General features: G+C 43.1%; 1 protein-coding gene across 1 annotated transcript in view; it reads left to right on the top strand.

Annotated features, from left to right (window-relative positions):
• The window catches only part of LOC118210154, a 158747-nt gene that overhangs the window by 256 nt on the left and 143899 nt on the right, over nt 1-14592 (top strand). The window contains exons 2-26 of the mRNA XM_035386094.1: nt 1461-1665; nt 2033-2146; nt 2365-2397; nt 2515-2568; nt 3007-3095; nt 3348-3549; nt 4083-4196; nt 4436-4489; nt 5011-5102; nt 6117-6321; nt 6617-6730; nt 6978-7028; nt 7688-7776; nt 8198-8402; nt 8786-8899; nt 9127-9180; nt 9544-9632; nt 9905-10106; nt 10642-10755; nt 10986-11039; nt 11237-11325; nt 13077-13281; nt 13470-13583; nt 13826-13867; nt 14331-14419. Of these exons, the coding sequence (XP_035241985.1) occupies nt 1461-1665; nt 2033-2146; nt 2365-2397; nt 2515-2568; nt 3007-3095; nt 3348-3549; nt 4083-4196; nt 4436-4489; nt 5011-5102; nt 6117-6321; nt 6617-6730; nt 6978-7028; nt 7688-7776; nt 8198-8402; nt 8786-8899; nt 9127-9180; nt 9544-9632; nt 9905-10106; nt 10642-10755; nt 10986-11039; nt 11237-11325; nt 13077-13281; nt 13470-13583; nt 13826-13867; nt 14331-14419 (2787 nt within the window). The remainder of the gene's footprint in view (nt 1-1460; nt 1666-2032; nt 2147-2364; nt 2398-2514; nt 2569-3006; nt 3096-3347; nt 3550-4082; nt 4197-4435; nt 4490-5010; nt 5103-6116; nt 6322-6616; nt 6731-6977; nt 7029-7687; nt 7777-8197; nt 8403-8785; nt 8900-9126; nt 9181-9543; nt 9633-9904; nt 10107-10641; nt 10756-10985; nt 11040-11236; nt 11326-13076; nt 13282-13469; nt 13584-13825; nt 13868-14330; nt 14420-14592) is intronic.

Below are 14592 nucleotides of genomic sequence, written 5' to 3' on the forward strand. Positions count from 1 at the left end.
AGTGCAGGGAACAACCGCATAGTTCAACTTGGACCCTGAAGGTTAAACTGATTAACACTAACACAAACGAGAACAGCAACGCCGCAGTCTATGGAAAAATACAAGCAGTAGTTAAGACAAGTGCATTAACTAAGTCACCTACGAAATAGCTACCTAGTTACAACCCTAAGCTTACAGTCAGTTAAGAGATTACAGGGAGGTAGGGAGGGATGGGGAGAGGTGCAGCCTGAAGAGGTGAGTCTTCAGTCGTCACTTGAAGTGGGTCATTGTCTCAGCTGTTCTGACCTCCACGGGGAGGTCATTCCACCGTCGTGGGGCCAGAACAGACAGGAGACTTGTTCGGGAATGACTGAGGCTTCATGGACAAAGCTGTTCCTGGCTCTGAGTGACTCCCTGATTACCCTCAATAATTTTGTTCTGCTGCAGGAAGAACAAAATTCTTCCAGTGATTGACAGCTCGTTATAGCTCCACTGATTATTTAAATTCATGAAACCTCCCTCCCGCATCGCTAGTGCCGTTTTGGCTGATTGTTCACTCTGTGGTTGGGGTTCACAGCATTTGAGACGATTGATGACAGTATTGTTTTCTTTAAATGAGAACATTTCCGCATAATTGAAAAAGCTGTAGAAAGCCTCCACACTACAAGATGTACTGTAACATACCCCACAGCCCATTTCTCCCAATTAATGCATAACGTTTCATATTTTGGTTGATCAGTAAAATTTCTTCTCTGTAGATTAGTGGTTTCTGAGCTTTGGAATTCCCTCTGCGTGTAGCAGCACAAGCACAGGTTGCAAGCTTCGACCTGGATTGCTCGTGACTGATGTGTGTAACATTAACTTGTGTAACAGGGTACACAAGTGTCTTTATGCAACGGTGCAGGAGTGCCACACAATTAGCACATCTTTTACTCAAGGAGGGACCATCTTATTAGATTTTTCAAGGAAATAAAACACAGTATCACTGTGTAAGTGCTGAGCTTGGAGTGCAGCAGGACTTCAGCACCCCTGATATGCAATGTTAAACAGCCCTTTGTGACATTTAGTGTTTAAATGATGCCACACACTGAAGAGTTGTGAAAACTTTTGAGGAAGAATCAGTCGATAAGTGGCCTCTTGCTGTGGTCCTTCAGTGGATGAACTCCCATATTCTACTGATCAACAATATGCTCGTCTTTGTATTCTTCACATTACTACTTCTGTCTAGATGCCAAAGTGTTCCATTTTGACAAATCCCTTAAACATTCATTAAGGGGCGTCATTACAAACAGGAGGCTACTCTGGGAATCTAGGTTCTGTACTGTGTAATAAAGCACAAGCAACCTCCTGTCAGTAAAACAGCAGTGAGGACTGCTATGCAAAAATCTTGTGTAAGTCTCTCTGGATAAGAGTGTTTGCTAAGTGCCTATAATGCAATGCGATGTACGTAAATCGTACTTGCACTCTGTCGCCCCCTGCAGGTTCCACATCAACCTGCAGAGTGGAGTGGAGTCAGGCTGTAACAAGACCTTACACTTCAACCCCCGGTTCGATGGCACAGAGGTGGTGGTGTTCAACAGCTTCCGGAGAGGCAGTTGGGAAAATGAGGAGAGACCCAGTGAGATGCCCTTCCGTAAGGGAGAAGACTTTGAGATAGTCATGAATATCACCGCTCAAGGCTACGAGGTCAGAAACACAGGAACTTTGTGTGAGCGTGTTTGTGTTTGTGTGTGTGTGTGTGTGTGTGTGTGTGCGTGTGCATGTGCGTAATTGTGTGTGTCCTGCATGCGTATTTGTATGTGTAGTTGTACTGTGTATGTGTGTTTTACCAGTATGTGTATGTTTTTGTGTGTTTGTATTTGCACGTGTGTTGTGTGTGTGTGTACATGCAATGCCTCCTAACTACAGAGGAATATAATCTCATTTATTGCATTTGGGCGTAATATTCAAATGACAGTGTGAATGCTGCTTTGGTGGACGCCACTCACACGACCGAAAATTACTAACCGCAGCCTCTCTCGCCTCCTCGCCTTCTCTTCTCCGGCTCCTGCAGGTGAAGGTGAACGGCCGTCCCTTCCACGTGTTCAAGCACCGCATGCCGGTGGCCACCGCCACTGCCATAAAGATTGCCGGGGATGTCATCATGCGGAGTTTCAACATCGAAATGGTGAGCGGTCATTCCGTATTCAGTTATTCTTTAACAAATATATATACAGTACATGTGTAGGCAGATGCTTTTATCCCACATCTGCAGCGTCTTAGTTACATTTGGTATCTGCATTTGGGCATTTGAATTTGTATCTAGGCATTTGTTGATATGACTGGATGGGAAGCACATTGTTGCCCCTCCCCACGCCTGACTGATTTGTTGTTGTTGTTTTTCAGGGAATGGGTTCTAAGACACTTCCCGGAGGACCGGTTAGTATGAAAATGCTAGCCTCTCGCCAAACACATTTTGAGCATTTATACTTGAATTGTGGCATGTGTTAGCATGAATGGATTACAAGGTACAATGTCGTTTGTTCTCGTTAAAAGGCAAAAGAGAAACCGATATGTGAAGTTCCAGCACGTCCAGCGAAGAAGGAGCAGGTAAGGGTTTGTGCAAAAACGACGACTCCACACCACATGCGCACACACACATACAGACATGCACACATGCATAAACAAACCATTTCTCTCTCACACACACATCTCAGTCCATCAGTGTTTTACACACTGACTGTGCTACTTCACTACTCATACCCCTCCATGTCTTCATCTGCATTCTGTTGCTATAAGCCAACAGTTTTGCAACCTTGGTCCTTTTGAACCACAAGGTGTGCTTAATTTGTATTGGTCATTTTTTGCCAAAAAAATTTCAGTCACTTTTAATGAAATAGTTCTGGGTAACTGAGTTAACTGCTTTAATTGGTTGATATATTCAGTGCCACAATGTCCAGCAGTCCTTACAGCTCTCCATGATCTGGGTTATGAGCCACTGCAACAAACAAACTGCTCTGTATTAATCCCAGTGTTTGTGTTGTACAGGTCAACCCAAATATGGAGTACATCTACGGCGGTCTGAGGTGTGGGATGTCGCTGTACTTCAAGGGAACTGTTCCTCAAGATGCCAAAAGGTGAGGAGCTGGCCATGGAGGGTACTGCAGGGCAGCGAGTGGGGCTAGACACATAGTATTGCGGTGGGAGAATGAACGAGGCTTCATGGAACCAAAAATGGGCAGAACTATACTGGGCTTTTAGTTAATCTCAAATTTCACCAGTCCCGTTATGCTGTGGAGAGCATCATCCATTCACTTTTTTGAGTCAAGCCAGCGCTGACTCAAGAGCATTGTTAATGATATCATAATATTTCTGGCGCCTCCCCAAAGGTTCAGCATCAATCTGCACTGTGGGTCGGCCCAGGGCTGTGACAACGCCTTCCACTTCAACCCCCGGTTAGACTCCAAGGTGGTGGTGTTCAACACCATGCGGAAAGGTGGCTGGGAAAAAGAGGAGAGGCCCAAAGAGATGCCCTTCCGCAGGGGAGAGGACTTTGAGCTGGTCTACAAAATCACTGCAGAGGGCTACCAGGTCAGACAGACAGGAACTGTGTGTGTGTGTGTGTGTGTGTGTGTGTGTGTGGCATGTATTACTATCTTTGTGAGAACCAAATGTCCCCACAAGGATAGAAAGATGAGGAAAATTATGCAAGGTGTGGACCTTTTTCTGGTCCCCACAAGTTCAAGAGGCTGTTTTAGGGTTGGGACTTAGGGTTAGGGTTACAATTAGGTTACGGTTAGGGTTACGGTTAGGCATGTAGTGGTTCGGGTTAGGGTTAGGGTTAGAGGTTACGGAATGAATGTAAGTCAATGGGAAGTCCTCACAAGTATAGCAATACAAACGTGTGTGTGTGTGTGTGTGTACTTCTATTGCATATTTGTATGGTCTGATTAATTCAATCCCTTCTTTCTTCGGTGGAATGTAATCTCATTTTGCGTATGGCATAAACATATTGAACATCATGTTTTGGAATAAATGTTTTGGAATAAATTTTTTATTTTTTTAGCTGAAATTTTGAATCTTATCCTTTGTTGACTCCCTGCCTTATTCTCTGGCTCTTGCAGGTGAATGTGAACGGTAATCCATTCTACTTCTTCAAGCACCGCATGCCGTTTGAGGATGTGACTGCCATAAGGTTCGTTTTGGATGTCAACATGGAGATCATCAACGTCATAGAGGTAAGAAGGAGCAATGTGTATTCCCCATTTGAAATAGGGTATTTGGTTTTAGCATATGCTCTTATCCAGTGTCACACACGGCTCATTTTTTACCTTTAAGCATTTGGGCATTTGCATTTGCTTTTACACTTTTGTTTCTGCGTGTAAGCATTTGTATTTGACATTTCTAGATTTGATTGGATTTGGAGGTGTATTGCGCTGTTTTTCTTCACTCTCCCCTAACTGAGTTTATTTTTCAGGGAGGAGAAGGAGGCCTGCAGGGGTATCTTACTCAAGGAAGGATTTTGGTTCCTGTGAGTATGCCTCTCATCACACACGCACACTCACAAAAACTCACACACACACATACACACACACACACACACACACCTACATACTCTCTCTCTCTCACACACACACACACACACACACACACACACACAAAGCATTCTCTTTCTCACACACACACATACACACACACACACACACACACACCTACACACTCTCACTCACACACATGCACCTCAGTTCCTCTGTGTTTTTAATCCAGCTGCATTCTATTACAAAAGTGCAGCTGATTGGCTTGGTCCTTGAGAGCTGCAAGGTGTGCTGGTTTTTTTGTTGTTTTGTTTTGTTTTTTTGCAATAGAATTGCTTCCATCTCAATCCAGCAGGTAAAATGAGTCCACTTTGCGATGGTCTGCTTTAAATGATTGTTCAATTAAGTTCTGAATTACAGAAAACCCAGCAGACCCTGCAGTTTTCCAGCACCAGGGTTATGAACCTCTGCAACAGACCAACTGCCCTGTATTAATCCCAATGTTTGTGTGGCGCAGAATGAAGACTCGTACACAGGGACAATCTATGGTGGTTTGAGAGAGGGAATGTATCTGTACTTCCGGGGGACTGTGAACCAAAGGGTCGACGGGTAAGGAGACCCCTACTGGCCATTGAGGGCCCTGCAGGGAAGACTATTTTGTGTTGGACAAATGAATGCATTTTTGGGGAACAACGGGCTGAACTATTATACTTTCAGCAACTCCCTGAGTTTACCAGATCATTATGTTCTGCAATGGGATGCACAATCCATTCATTGGTTAAGACAAGTCAGTTAGTTACAGCATACTATAGGCCCAACGAATTGTGTAGTTCATGAAACCACGCTCACTCATCGCCAGTGCAGTTCTCTCACTGCGTGACTCTGTGGTCAGTGTTTAACTGCATTGAACGTTATTGGCAACAATATTCATTTCTTTCTCTTTTTTTTTTTTTAGATTGCATATAATTAAACCGCTGGTCAAAACAAGGCTCAAAGTTGCTCTAAATTTCAACACACCAGCATCTAACATCTCCCACACCCCATATTTTCCCCATCAGCATTTGCCAGTTTTTGTTGATCAGTCTTCTTTCTTCTCTGTTGTACAGTATGGGATTTCTCTGGTTGGAAATTAACTTTAGATGAAGAGGCATCGAGTTTAAAAGTATCTCCAAAAAATGCTCACATAAATTGAGTCAATGAATTTGGAAGAAGTCAGCTGTGAAAAACTGTTAATCTATCAATAAGCAGCCTCTTTCTCTGCTTGTATTTTCTTTGAGGTTTCAGAGGAAGAATCGACACATTCTATAGATCAACAAGATGCTAATCTCCATATTCTTAGCATTACAAATTCTGGCTCCCTTCCAATGAAGCAACAACAAAATGATTAATCTTCTGAAAATTAACTTAGGGGCTTGATGAAAAACAACACTGTGAAAAGAGATGGTTGGACTGTAATAATGCACCAGTCACTCCTGTCAATTACAGTTCATTACCAGAATCTCCTATTGTACGAAGCAGCAAGGTCTGAAAGACTAAAGACGATTTCCAGAGCTTCATATGTTGACATTTTCACTCTAAGGGAATCCTTGATAAAGTCACCTTGCTCTCTGTCTCCCCCTGCAGTTTCAGCATCAACCTGCAGTATTCTCAGCAGAGAGGCTATGTCAAAGCCATGCACTTCAACCCTCGGTTCAAGCACGACCCAATGGTGGTGTTCAACACTCTAACAAGGAGGAAGTGGCAGAGGGAGGAGATAGTCCATCGCATGCCCTTCTGTAAGGGGGAGAGCTTTGAGGTTCTCTTCTGTGTCGACAAAAAGGCCTACCGGGTAAGATAGACATCGACTGTGTGTGTGTGTGTGTGTGTGTGGTGCGTGCGTCTACACATGTATTTGTCTTTTTACTTTTAATATTTATGTGTGCATTGTGTGTGTGTGTATGTGTGTGTACTCACATTTGTCTGTTTTGTGTGTGTATATATGTAATAGCTTCTTACTCCAGAGGAATATAATATAATTTATTGGAATTTGTTGGCATGATATTCCACAAAGAGAATGAATACTTTTGACAAATAAATAAATAACAGAAATACTGAATAACTGTCTTCGTCTTTGGTTCCTGCAGGTGTTTGTAAACGGCTGTCCATTCTACACGTACAAGCACCGCGTACCATTGCAGCATGTGAACGTCATCAGAATCAAAGGGGATGTCTCCATGGATACTGTCGACATCATCGGGGTCAGGAGGCGAAGTGTTCATTCAACATTTCAATTTAGGAGTTTATGTTGAAGCCTTTACCAGATTTCTCAAACAGCAGACTTTTGTTTTTTTTACCATTAATCATTTGGTTTTGGATTTAGAATTTAAGCATTTGAATTTGTATTTGTGCCTTTGTGTTTTTATTCAGGGGTTTGTGGATAAGACAAGATTAGGTGTAGATTGTTTTGTGTTGCCCTACCCACCCCTAACAGACTTTGTGTTTCAGGGAGGGAAAGGTATGGCGTGGATTCGAGGCCTACGAACGATTTTAGTTCCAGTAAGTACACTGGACTCCAGACACACACACACACACACACACACACATTCCTTGTCTCTTTCTTTTTCTCACTCACTCCCCCACACACAGCACACACACACGCACATCTCAGTCACTCTGTGGTTTTAACACTCTGTGGTTTTAACACAGCTACTACATTACCCATGCCCTCCGTCTCTCCATCTGCATTCTGTTGCAATGGAGGAAAGTTTTTACAACTCTGATCCTTCTGAGCCGCAGGGTGTGCTGGTTTAGACCCAATAAACCAGGTGATGACACTTAAATGGCTGAGTCACTGCTTTAATCGATTGGTCAATTCAGTGCTGATTGACAGTTCAGACCCTCTGTGTTTATACACACTGACTGTGTTACTACATTGATCACAGCCCTCCACCTGACTTCAGTTGCAACTGACAGATAGATTTAAACCCTGGTCTTTGTGAGCCACAATGTGTGCTGGTTTTTGTTTTTGCTTTAAGATTGCCACACCTTTAGATCAAAGTAAGTTGAAGAGGTCAGCTGTCAGTGAGTTCAGCTGCTTTTTTTGATTGACCAATTAAGTGCAGTGAACCCCCGCAAGACCCAACGGCTCTGCAGCACCAGGGTTATGAACCACGATTACAGATAAACTGCTTAATCCCTGTGTTTGTGTTGTGCAGAAAGTCCCACACGTGGAGCCCATCTTTGGAGGCTTGAGGGTTGGGACATATCTGTACTTCCGGGGGAAGGTTCCAAATGACATCAACAGGTGAGGAGCCATGGAAGTTACAACAGGGAATGGGGCTCAAATACTGTTGTGTGGAGATAGAATGAATCAGGCTTCATGGAATCAAAATTGGTTGGAAGAATTATAAGATCTCAGTGACTCTTGATTTCACAAAATCATTTTCTTGTTCTACACAGAGCAAAATTACTTTGTAGGCTAAAACAAGTCGGCGATTGACAGCCCACTATAGCTCCAAAAATAATTCAGTTCACCAAAACCTCACTCTCCTATCCCAAGTGTAAAAAATTTACTCTGCACTGGATATAGAATAGCAAATACACCCACAAGCAGCTAATTGTGGGAGGCCAGAGCGATGGCAGGTGATTTCGTTTGAGATTGTGTGGCTTTACGCTAAGGGATCAGATTAATCTTCCTGGTTCTTTGTCACCCCCAAACCCGTCAGGTTCAACATCAACCTTCAGTGGGGGCAGATGCCAGGATCTGTCATAAGCTTACATTTCAACCCTCGGTTCACGCCCTCTGAGGTGGTGGTGTTCAACACCTTCCAGGATGGCAAATGGGAAAATGAGGAGAGGGTCGATCAGATGCCCTTCCGTAAGGGGCAGAGCTTCGAGGTGGTCATCATCGTCACCACAGTGGGCTATCAGGTCAGAAGGACAGGAACGGTGTATGTGTGTGTACCTGTGGTCTCATTGTACAAGTGAACATTTGGTTGTGTTTGCATTTAGTTTGTGTACTGTGCACATACATATAATGCCTCCTTACTAGCAAAAATTCAAATTACATTCTGAATGTTTTGGAGGAAAAAAAAGAAAATTAAAAGAAGTTTTGAATTTCAACCTTTCTTGACTCCTTGACTTCAAATTCAAATTCAAAATGCTTTATTGGCATGAAATACACTTGTACTTATTGCCAAAGCGTACACATAGAAACAGGAATAGGAAACATGAAATACAAACAACATTGTGGAAACGACAACAATGCAATCAACAGTGTGGCAATGGCTACACTTCCTCTCTGATTCCTGCAGGTGGTGGTGAATGGTCGTCCATTTTACTTGTTCAAACACCGCATGCCGGTGTTCCTCGTGAGTGCTCTGAACATCGGTGGGGACGTATCCATGCAGACTGTCCACATGATTAATGTGAGGAGGAGCAGCGTGCATTCTACATTTAAATTTAGCCATTTGCTTTTACGCGTTTAATGCATCCTGCCATAACATCGTACAGCACACACATTTACATTTTCAGGCATTTATATTTGCATCTAGGAATTTGTTATTGCTTTTAGAGATTCGTTAGACATGATTGGATGAGGACGTGCATTCTTTTGGTGATCCCTCATCCACCTCTGACTGGGTTTGCGTTTCAGGGAGTCCAAGGAGCCTTGGATGGTCATCCAAGTCTTGGAAAGATGGTCGTTACTGTGAGTAGTCTGGTCTATCACCACGCACACACATCTACAGCCCAGTCCTTCTGTGTTCTTACTCACTGATTATGCTACTACATTACTTACTCTCTAAATCTGTATGCCATTGAAGACCAACAGACCATGGTCTTTGTGAGCTGCAGGGTTTGCTGTTTTTGCCATAAAATAGTCAATACCTTTAGACCCAACAAAGCACGTGATGTGACATTACTCTGTGATCAGCTGCTTTAATTGATTGAGCAATTAAGCTGTGATTGACAGTGAAACCCCCACAGATCCTACAGCTCTCCAACACCAGGATGATGAACCACTGCATCAGAGAAACCGCTCTGTATTAATCCCAGTGTTTGTCCTGTGCAGAAAATCCCACACGTGGGGCCCATCTACGGCGGTTTGAGGATGGGCATGGCTCTGTACTTCCGGGGAACCGTTCCCCAAAAGTGCAACAGGTAAGGAGGCAAAGGAGGGCTCTGCAGGGAATGGAGCTGAGACATGAAACACTCCAAATTTATTGATCTTCCTAAAATACAGTCAGGGGCATGATGAAAGATAGTACAGTGGTAAGGGACGTTCTGTACTTTACTAAACCTAATAGATTTGTCTGTACTTGAGAAGCAGACAGGATAGAAGAACGGAGAAGGACTGTAAGAGCTGAGTACTTTTTCTGATGACTCACTGGAATCTGTGATAAAGACTCCTTGCAATCTGTTGCCCCCTGCAGGTTCAGCATCAACCTGCAATTAGGACAATCGAATGAAAGTGACAATGCTTTCCACTTCAACCCCCGATTCGATACCAATGTGGTGGTGTTCAACACCTATCGGAATGGCAAATGGGAAAATGAGGAGAGGCCCACTGAGATGCCCTTCCGTAAAGGAGAGGACTTTGAGATAGTCTTCTTAGTCATTGCACAAGGCTTCCAGGTCAGAAAGACAGGAAATATGTGCTTGCAAGCATATGTGTATATGTACTTTTTGTTGTATGTACTGTGAGCTTCATAATGTTTGACATATTTTTCATGCTTTAGCTTTGTACTCCAAATGTGTACAAAGTGCTGTAATTTCTACATGACAATATCAAAGTGTATTAAAAAATACCCTTAAATAGAAGCTGAGAATGTTCACTTTAACCACATGATTACAAATCTAAAGTTACGGAGTACAGAGCCAAATAAAGAAAAACCAGGCCTTTGTCCCAAACATTAGAGCTCACTGTATGTGTATTGTACGTGTGCATGTTTTTCGCATTTGTATCTTGGTGTCTGTATTTGTATTTGTGTGTATTGTGTGCATTCCATCTAATTACTTCTTACTTCAGAGACATTCTATCTTGTTTACTGGACTAGCGCGTGATATACAATTGACACATTAAATGCGTTGGAGAGAAAAATAACGGATTAATGGTAATTTTCAACGTCAGCCTTTCTTGACTCCGTGCCATCCTCTCCGATTCCTGCAGGTGCACGTAAACGGTCGTTTGTTCCATGTCTTCATGCACCGCATGCCGTTGGAGTACGTGACTGCCATTAGGATCACTGACGACGTCACCATTCAGACCGTCAACATAACTGAGGTGAGGGGAAGCAGTGTGCATTCTACATTTAAATTTAAGCATTTGCGTTTTAGTAGACTTTTAGTAGATCCTCTTTCATAGTGTCTTCCACAGCATGTATTTTTTACATTTAAGCATTTGTATTTGGTTTTAGATATTTGTATTTGCATTTATCCATTTATTAGACATGTTTGATTCAAGAGGTGAACTGTTTTGCGGTCCTTGATCCACACCTAATGTTTGTCTTTTAGGCTGGAAAACTAGGCATACTGAGACACCCAGGTCTGGGAAGGATGACAATTAGCGTAAGTGTGCTGGCCTCTCACCAAACACCTATATAGTATGTGAATACGCTCATTATTTTTGTCTCTCTCTGATTCCCACTGTTTTTACATGCTGACTGCATTACTACATTATTCACATCCCTCCATCCTCCAATTACCACGAACCACTGCAACAGACAGGTTGTTTTGAAATTAATCCTTGTGTTTGTGTTGTGCAGAGCATTCCGTTTGTGGGGACCATCCAGGGCTGTTTGAGAACAGGGATATACATGTACTTCCGAGGAAAGGTTCCCGAACAGATCAAAAGGTGAGGAGGTTACTGCAGGGCCAATGGAGGGTACTGCATGGATTGGAGCTGAGACACAGTATAGCGGTGGAGTAATGACTGAGGCTATATGGAACCGGAAATATGTCCCTCAGGACGACTGTGAGAGCACAGCATCTGATTGGGTCACCTAAGCCGCGTTTCCACCGCAGGAACTTTACCCCGAAACTAGGAACCTTTTGAGGAACTCAGTGCGTTTCGACCGCAGGACCTAGGGTCTAAATTAAGTTCCGGGGGCTTTATTTTACCCCCAAAAAAGTCCCTGCTCGGGGGGTAGTACTTTCCAAAAGTACCGGAACCTTTGGGGTGGGGCGCAAGCGCTGAAAATTTCTGATTGGTCGACTACTTGCAGTGTTTCATTTCAACCGCCATTTTAAAAAATCTGCAGCCGCAAACCGATTTATTTTCATAATAACTTGAAATCAAACTTGTATGTTATGCGGTGCAGTAGCCTACTTTTGTGGTTATAGCCTGCCAACGTCTTGGAATTATAACGTGTGCTCTTCTGTTCTTTTCTTGCTTTAGTATTCGTTTTATAAAATGCTAAGCATTCGTGCTGGGACAGCATATTACGTACCAAAACATTAAAATGGTTTAATTCGGTTGCTGAATATTTTCTTCCGGATTTTCTTTGTTAGCCCGTTGTAATTGACTCAAAACATTTGATACAGTTATGTGAGGTATGCGGTAGTTATGCGTAATTTACATTGGTGATACAGTAAAAGCAAACTGGAAATCACCTTCCGCACTTTTTGTCAGGGTAAAATAACAGGTTAATTCTAGTAATCGTCCCTTTTGCTTTTTCAGACTGCCGTAGTTTTACTTTGCCATTCTTCAATTCCACAAAAAGACCAGGAGGACTATGGACTAATTTATGGTGCATGGTTCGCATCTGGAGGGCACACTTCGCTGCTCGGCTAGCAGTAACTTTGAAGGAAAGCAAACGGTGGCTGTACCACTGCTAATTTAAATTTTCACGCAAGTCCGAGTTTTCGTTCTATTCTTGTCATTTTGCGATTAGCCTATATGGAATTGACGTTGAGAAAGTAATCAATTCAACAGCAAATTGTTTACAACGTGTGCATGTTTTCTGCTGTAGTTGCCAGTTTTCTGTGGAATGTGAATGCATTCTGTCGCCTCGGATGCCAAGACATGAAAGTGAATGTTCGCATAAAAACATAATAATGAGAGGATATATAAAATAGTTACAATCTGACTATTTGGCCTGTTATATCGTATTTGTTGCATAACAACGGTCCAAGTTGAACTACCAACGACAGTTTTGCTTGACAACGGTAAAATATGCCCAAACGGCTGCGGAAGAATATTTCAATTTCAGGTGATTATATCGATAAAAATCAATAAATACAAAAGTAATCATATATAGTCATTGTTGGTAACCTGTTGTATATAAGTGGAATAAACCCCTCCATGCTGTCCCGGTTATTAGAAAATAATGTAGGCTACTTCGGTGGTAGTGTGGGGTTACAGAAGAAATCATAGGACAGATGGACCGACGACAACGTCGCTTTTTCATACGTCAGTGGGCTAATTTGCCTAACCTTCGCGGGACTTTAGACCACGATGGAAACGCAGACAACAATGGGCTGAAGGAACCTTTTAGTTCCTTGAAAAGTAGTTCCTGGGACTAAAAGTTCTGGGTACTTTTGGTGGAAACGCGGCTTTAGTAGAACCTGTAATAAGACCTCCTTGCTCTCTGCTGACCCCCACAGTTTACACATCAACCTGCAGTATGGGCAGCTGCCAGGATGTGACAAGGCCTTACACTTCAACCCCCGGTTCGATCCCGAAGAAGTGGTGGTGTTCAACAGCTTCAGAAATGGCAGCTGGGAACAAGAGGAGAGGGTTCATCGAATGCCCTTCTGTAAGGGAAAGGACTTTGAGATGGTCATCATTGCCACCCAACTGGGCTACCAGGTCAGAAAGATAAGAACTCTGTGCATGTGTATTGTGTGCATGCATGTAATGCCTCCTTACTACAGAATCGAATCTAATTTACGCGAGTAGAGTATAGTGTTGACAAACAACATTTTTTGGAAAAATCAGAAATATTGACCAGCAACCTCTCTTCATAACCAACCTACCTACCTCTCTGGCTCCTGCAGGTGATCGTAAACGGTCGTCCATTACACTTGTTCAGGCACCGCATGCCGGTGGAACTTGTGAATGCACTGGAAATTGGTGGGGACGTCTCCATGGAGTCCCTCCACCTGTTCCGGGTGAGGATGAGCAGCGAGCATCCTACATTTAAATTTAGGAATTTCCCTTTTGACATTGATCCTTTTATGTGTGTCTGACACAGTAAACCATTAAAAAAAATTTTTTAGCCTTAGTATTTGCATTCTGGCATTTGAATTCACTTTGAATTCATATTTCCATTTAGGCATTTGTAGACATGATTGGACTTGGAGATGTATTGTTTTGTGTTCCTCTCCCACCCCTAACTGAGTTTGTGTTTCAGCGAGGACATGCGCTTGCAGGTATAGGAAGGATAGTTGTTTCCGTAAGTATGCTGGCCTCTCTCCACTCACAAATACACGCACACAATCTCACAGCTATTCACATGCATACACATGTTCTCCCTCTCTCTTGCTCTCTCTCTCCCTCACTCTCTCTTACTTTCAATTTCTGACACAAACATTTCAGACCCTCTGTGTTTATACACACTGACTGTGTTACTACATTCCTCACACCCCTCCATCTGACTTCAGTTCCAACTGACAGACAGATTTAAACCCTGGTCCTTGTGAGCCACAATCTGTGCTGGTTTTTGTTTTTAGATTGTCAAACCTTTAGATCAAAGTAAGTAGAAGAGGTCAGCTGTCAGTGAGTTCAGCTGCTTATTTGATTGACCAATTAAGTGCTGATTGACACTGAAACCCAGCAGACGGTACAGCTCTCCAGCACCAGTGTTATGAACCACGATTACAGACAAACTGCTTAATCTCTGTGTTTGTGTTGTGCAGAAAATCCCACATGTTGGGCCCGTCTATGGTGGTTTGAGGACCGGAATGTTTATGTTCTTCCGGGGAACCATTCCACAACAGATTGACAGGTGAGATGCCCCTTCCTGACCATGGTGGGTACTTCCGGGAAAGAGGCCGAGGCCCTGAGTCATTGGTAACCAACCCTGTTCCTGGAGATCTACCATCATGTAGGTCTTCATTTCAACCTTAATTTGGCACACCCGACTATACTAATCAGTAACTAAACAAGTCCTCTAGCTGT

Source organism: Anguilla anguilla, chromosome 12 (assembly GCF_013347855.1).
Source record: "Anguilla anguilla isolate fAngAng1 chromosome 12, fAngAng1.pri, whole genome shotgun sequence".
Classification (NCBI taxonomy): domain Eukaryota; kingdom Metazoa; phylum Chordata; class Actinopteri; order Anguilliformes; family Anguillidae; genus Anguilla; species Anguilla anguilla.